This window comes from Octodon degus, unplaced genomic scaffold, assembly GCF_000260255.1.
Source record: "Octodon degus isolate 3935 unplaced genomic scaffold, OctDeg1.0 scaffold00032, whole genome shotgun sequence".
NCBI lineage: Eukaryota > Metazoa > Chordata > Mammalia > Rodentia > Octodontidae > Octodon > Octodon degus.
Window position 1 is genome coordinate 13,461,400 of NW_004524608.1, and position 6,850 is coordinate 13,468,249.

At 32.5% G+C, this 6,850-nt stretch overlaps 1 protein-coding gene across 3 annotated transcripts in view; it reads right to left on the reverse strand.

The window, feature by feature from the left end:
• Positions 1-488: 488 nt before the first annotated feature.
• March7 (membrane associated ring-CH-type finger 7) overlaps positions 489-6,850 on the reverse strand; it is a 44,702-nt gene continuing 38,340 nt past the window's right edge. Inside the window, exons 8-10 of one of the 3 annotated variants that reach the window (XM_004629894.3) lie at positions 5,921-6,034; positions 4,289-4,337; positions 489-1,780 (exon numbers count right to left, since the gene is read on the reverse strand). In XM_004629894.3, coding sequence (XP_004629951.1) covers positions 1,722-1,780; positions 4,289-4,337; positions 5,921-6,034 — 222 coding nt within the window. In that variant the 3' untranslated portion in view covers positions 489-1,721. The remainder of the gene's footprint in view (positions 1,781-4,288; positions 4,338-5,920; positions 6,035-6,850) is intronic. The other 2 variants (XM_023713809.1, XM_023713808.1) reach the window with 2 other exon arrangements.

Consider the following 6,850-nt stretch of genomic DNA (forward strand, 5'->3'; position numbering starts at 1 on the left):
CCACTCAGGAAGGATTTCATTTTATAAGTCTAGAGGCCTTTGGTAATGAAGTGCTGATTCTTAATTTCTTTTTATATAAGAACACTTATAGGTCTTTCTATTCTATTTTTTGGTCAACAGATAACTGAATTATTGAAGCTTGTATTTTTTTATATTAACACATGCTTGTTTACTATATTCAGAATATAGAAATTATTTCTTCAGTGTCTTTGTTGCAGCTAACAACCATATAAGGGACAGAGGATCCAACTCAGAGATACAAACATGCTATCCATTCAGAGCATCCCTAAGGACTCACAATATATCAAAACTAGCATCCTTAAATTCTGTGCTTCCAAATTTTGTGTTTTAGGTAACCGGCAAGAGCTGAACAAATGTTTTATAAACACTTATATTGGTATAAGAAATGTGATTTGATATTGTCATAAAAGTTTTGGCAATAAGGTTTGAAGTCTACATTATGTACTAGTTGATAAGGAAACAGTTCAAACTATGAAATAAATCAATGCGTATACACTTTATTTCCAGCCAAAATTTTACAGAAGACCAACAAATTAAGTGGGGACAAACTATTCATTCACATTTGAGAAATTACATGGTTTCAGTTTAGGTTTTGAGAAAGTAGCTTGTTGCTGAAACATCACACTTTAACCTGGAACTACTTTGAGGTGTTTTTAAGTGTATCCTAACAGGGTTGACAGGAAAAAATACAATGTCATGGAATACACAACTGGTGACCACAGTGCAGACTCAGGTTGAATAGGTAACTTTCATCTGTTTTCCCCAGATAATGAAAAATATTAATCATCATCACATAAATGCTCAGAATAATTGAGTAACAGTTAAAAATGACCAAGACCCAAACAGGTACTTATAGCATATTTACCTATAAAGTAGTGACAACACTAAAAAACACATTGAAAACCAGTGTCTTAAACTTCAAATATGGGATTTAAAAAGATTCCATTAACTTGCAATTGCAGTAATTTTTTAACCAAATATTATTTGACTGGCAATTCTGATATAATTTACAGTTGTAATATTCCTAAAGGAATAGTTACATACTATGGCCTATCAAATATAATCTGCATTTTGAAAAATCAATACAAAAATTTTTCCATCATTGCTAAATCTTTTACATTTTTTAAAATTAATTTTATTGCAAAGTGAATTTAGAATTCAAATTAAATTTGGAAACCTAATGTAATGGTCTTCCCATCCACATAAATTTTTTGGAAACACTGGAAGTAAATGATTATTAAAATACGAATGCAATGTAAGGCATTGTAGAACAAAAACTAATTAGGTGCCATTTGGCATTTTATCTCAAAATCATATTTTGTCCCCCTTTCCTCACTAGCAAGAAACTAGAACACAAATTTGTTTTTCATAAATATGACTACAGTAATCAGAACACAAAAAAGGGTTGATAGGCATTGCTTAAAACAAGGATAAGACTTTTCCACTCACCTACAAGAAAAATATTTTTACCAGTTTATAAACATCAAATTTGCTGGTCAATGTTAAAAGATCCAGCACAAGAGTTAATTCAGAAACACTTGAGAATGAATATAAATACACATGTATACATGTATGTATATATATATTCATTTTATATACAGTCAATATATTTCATAGGCATTCTCCCACAAAAGTAATTCATACTTAATTGCCAGTCAATACACACTTGTTCACAGATAATCCATTTGTCTTAAGTGAAGTTAGGCAATATCATATGTTCTGTTATGGTCTCCATCTTCTTCAGAATCATCCTCGGAAGCTGTTGAAAGAAAACAGAATAATAAAGAATGATCCTGAGGAGGATGAGGATGGGACATGTAACTATGAAGACAGAACAGTATGATTTTAACAACAACAAAATCGCAACTTATTATACTGTTCCATCAAAATGATAAGCTATTATGACAGGGTTAGAATGGTTTGACTGTGGGTGATACCCATCTACAATGCCCCTATGCCCCCAAAATCTTTCTGTGATGTTATATAGTTTTTATAAAAATGACAATGCTAGAAGAATATATGCAGTGTATTATTTGCTGAAACTGTACTTCCAATTTGATTTGAAACTGTCTCATTGCTATCTGTTTATCAATAAAATTTTGGAAAAAAAAATAAAATTTATATTGGCATAAAAAAAAATGACAATGCTTTAAAATGTTGGATCAAGAGCTATAAACACCAGAGGAAAAGTGAATTTAAGGCAGTTCCTCTCACACACCTGAGTACAACCTGGCTTACTACTGCTGCATGTCTGATGCATTCCAAGATGAAAAAATCTACACAGAATAACAGGTTATGGATGTTCTTGTAATTTATAGCAAACCTATGTGTGTAAAATGCCAAGAAACAGCCCTATTTTGTAAGTCAAAGAAGCTTTATATAAAGTTAAAATAACTGTATTTAATAAGGAACTACAGTACCACTAACATTATTCCCATGTTTCCAAACTGTCAGAAATTTAGCACTTTTACAACATTTATGATCTAAATTTATTAAAGAGTCATTAATAGCTCAACATTCTAGTAAAGCAAACTAGAATGTCTTTAGGTAGGGCATATTAACAAAAGGTTTTCTCTTCTGAAAACTGTTTTACATGTGAAAGAAAAAGAAAAACTCACTGAAAACATATGACCAGCATCTCTGCTATTATTAAAAGCAGAAAGATGAAATATACTCTTAATTCATTAATATTAGACAACTGAGGAGCAACTGGCAGAGAACCAACTGGGAGCAAATCACAGGAAAAGTATACCATATTCACATATAAAACCCACTGCTAATAAAACAGTATCAAGTATGTACTGTAGCTTAAAAGTGAGATAACACCTAAGGGTAAGTGTAGTATCATAGAAAAATATCAAGCTAAATTACAATACAAGGAAACTTAAAATTTTATACTTAATTCCATGTGAGAATAAAATTGGGTTCAACTTACTCTGCAGAATATTTCACTGTGTGGGTACTTACAGAGTTAATCTGTAGCACCCAAATCTTTCAGTTAAATAACTTTAGGTTGTTTACTTCCATCATTTCCTTATTTATCAGAGGTTAGAAAAAGATACTGTTATATTTAAAAAACTATGATCTATATGAGGTTAGTTTTTTAAGAGTGACAGATCTGGGGAAGATACTATATAGTAAAATTATATCTGACAAAACATAGTCATTAAAAAAATAAAACTATAAAGAATTTGAACTAAAGAAGGGAAAAATATTGCACTGAATGAATTCCCACTAATTCTTTTATACCCACTAAAGCTAACACTCCAAGTATTTTGCAGATGAGTATATCAACTCAAGATGGTATATTTTAAAACATTTCAAAGAGTATACTGTAAATAGGGAGCATGTGGCTTTGATGAAAAAGTACAGTAAGTAGAAGTTGAGTTGGAGAGTCACCGATATCTGTGTGCCCACGTGGGTGAAGCACCATGGAAGTGTTGCAAGGCTTTGAAAGATGGAAAACCATGCAAATAGCTGTAAACATTTGGGACATACATTCACCTAAGAGCCTATATAAAAATCCTAATGCTAGAATATGATCTCAAGAGATTAAAGTTACCACCAACTTATTAAAGGTCCACAAGGACCTGAGCAAGGGACAAAGACAAAAGCATGTGGCTTCTGTTACAGATTTGTAATCGGAACTTTTCCTGGAACCATGTATAAGCCCAAATAAAATCTTTTTATGGTCTAACAAAGCTGAATAACAGGCTGGTGAGATGGCTCAGTAGTCTAAAGCACCTACTTAGAACAAGCTTAGCAAAGCACGGGGACCGCGGTTCAATCCCCCAGCACCACATGCCAGCCAGCCCTGCCCCCTGGTGGGCTGAGCTGGCCACACACACACACACACACACACAAATAAATAAAATTTAAAAAAAAAAACAAAGCTGAATAACAAGTAAAAATTCCTTAAACAAAAAGATACAGTTGATTAGCAAATTTGTGTTCATTTTTATTACAAGTGCTAAAATCAAAGTGATCAAAGTAAGTTTTGACTGAAATATAAATACTTGCAGTTAAAATTTCATCCTTTCATAAACCTTAAATACAATTTTTTTAAAGTATGGTGTTGAAAAATTGGGGTCAATTGCTCAACCCACATTTCCCAAATCAATCCTTTTATTATTATTAAGCCTATAAATGAAGCTCTAATTTGGCAAAAAAAGAAAAAAAAATATATATATATATACTTAGATTTTGATCTCTGGGCTTAATTTCAAAGGAAAATTCAACAAGTGTGGGGAGGGGAAATTCCACCTACTTTCGAGATCTTCCATATGTGCCTGAAGAGTTCTTGCAAGGTTAATAAACTAGAAACAATGCAGAAAGAAATACAGTAGTTTAAATGTTGCAAATGGATCTGGAGAGAATCAGTATAGGAGATTCATTTCTAACTTAAAAAGTCAAACATCATTTTAATCCCTTAACAGGGGCCTCTCTTGCCCATATTAAAAAGTTACAACTTTAAGGAAATTACGTAATTATTAGTAAGCACATAGAAACCAGTTTCTTGAAATTGGGAGCATACAGAAGAAAATAATTTTTCCATTGGTACTGTCTTTCTACACAACACTTCAGAAGTCTTATAAAAAGGGAAAACAAGATACAAAACAAAACACCTTTCCTTATTAGGGCCCAAGTTAAATGAAATCTGTATGCCTAAATCTGAAAGAATGGTATGAATTAGGTATACTTTATATGCTTTATGTGGCTTATTCAGTCTCAAGAGCTAAAACCTTTCCAGAAATCATTTTACAGCATCTGCTAAAGCTAGGGATTCATGGTTTCTAAGATACTAGAGGTCGAGATCTTTGCTTAAATTCTCAATGCTTTAAATAGTTTGCTCTTTTACTCTCAATGGTAATCTGTCAATTGTTTCATTTTGGGAAAGTCCGTATGATGACAGAATACAGAAAAGTATTTCATTAACTTAGAAGATTATACTTATGGACTTTAAAAATATTTTTTCAAAATATAAAACGCATTAATATAAACTTAACTTTTATCACTAAAGTGAATATATAAAAATAATATGAAGGATGTTTATGAACACAAGATATAAAGTGTTCAGAATGTTATATTAATGACACATAATGGGCAAAATAAGTTTCTTTTGTTACAGTAAAGTAAAATGCATTGTTTCCTAATAAATACTTTAAAAACATCTAGCCTAAATACTGCATAGTTAATGGATACAACACTATTGGCAGAAAAAGTCTGTATCTTAGTTTGTAACATGAACTCAAAGTACACTGGTAATTTTTACAGGGTAGCTACAAATACATTCAGTTGGGGCTGTGGAGATGGCTCAGTGGAATAAGCGCTTCCCTGTGCAAGGGCCTGAGTTCAATCCCCAGTTCCGCCAAAAAACAAACAAAAAAACACATTCAGTTAATTTTCCATATTATTTTGGCTTTTGGAGTTCAATTTCAGATTTCTAAGTTGTTAATGCTGAGGATTTTTTTAATTAAAAGGAACATTTTCCTTTAATGTTTCCATTTTGGCCTCTGTTTTTCACTGAAAACTCAATTACTTACAAAAGCATGAAAATTCCTTCTCTAAATAGCTTTATGAGACAATTATGCAGCTTGTTGTGGAAGAAACAGAGCAATTTTTAAATCTACGGTATCTTTTTTCCCCCCTTTTAAGACATGGTCTCGTTTGTAATGGAGGTTGGCCTTGAATTTAGGATGATCCTGCCTCCTCAGCCTCCCAAGTACTGGGATTACAAGTGTGTGCTACCATTCCCAACATTTACAGTACCTTTAAGAAACATTTAAAACTAAGAGCTCCCCAAAAGAAATAGTATGTGAACATAAAAAACCATCTGCTTTCTAAGGCCAACACTTTTGTATTATAACCTCCCTTTCTCCCCCACTCAAATATTACTTACCCGAACACGTGTGCTTGGTTCATTTGTATTTCCCATCATATCAGAAAAACTCTGTTCACACAAATGCAGTAACACAACTAGGTAGAGACCAGAGCTGATAAACTCATACTCAGCCTTCAACAGAGAAGCAAACAGGAGAAAAGTAAATGAAGAATGAAAAATTAGAATTATGATAGTCACAGTTTACAGACAAACCCAAGGAAATGTATTCATATCTGGTTCTTAATAAGGCATACAGTGCCATAGACTTAAAACAAGAAATAATAGGCTGCACTTTACACTTTTCTGAAATTTTACTAATGCTATGAATCTAAATGGGTGTGATTATCCTCTAAATCCTTAACGCAATGGTTACCTAAAAGATTGACTTTTAAATCATATGAGGGTAGAAGAATGTTTTGGTTTTCTAGAGTGAACAGGTGTCCTTTTATAAATGGGAAACAGCTGTATGTAAGTACTTTAAAATTGCCATTTCATTTATATTAATATATTACTATAATACTCATTCTGATAGCTCAAGTGTTTGTGTGACAATTAGCTTAAATGCCAAGACTAAATGCAAGACACAGTACAGATAACACTACAGCTTATTATTAACACAGAATTTTTAATGGGCAAAAGAGTTCAGTGGTTCAAAGCGTTCCATATTTTTTTTTCCAGGTACTGGGGATCAAACCCAGGACCTCAAATGTAGATAAATACTCTATCACTAAGTTATATTCCAGCTCTGTTTTGAAGCTATTAATGCATCATGAATATATTAAATATCTAATCTGTGCTGCAACTTTTACAATAAAAGGTAAACTGCATACCCCTTTCACTTTTTTTTTTTTTGCGGAATCAGGGATTGAACTCAGGCCCTTATACTTGCCAGGGAAGTGCTTATTCCACTGAGCCATCTCCCTGGCCCCCATTTCACTTAACTCATCT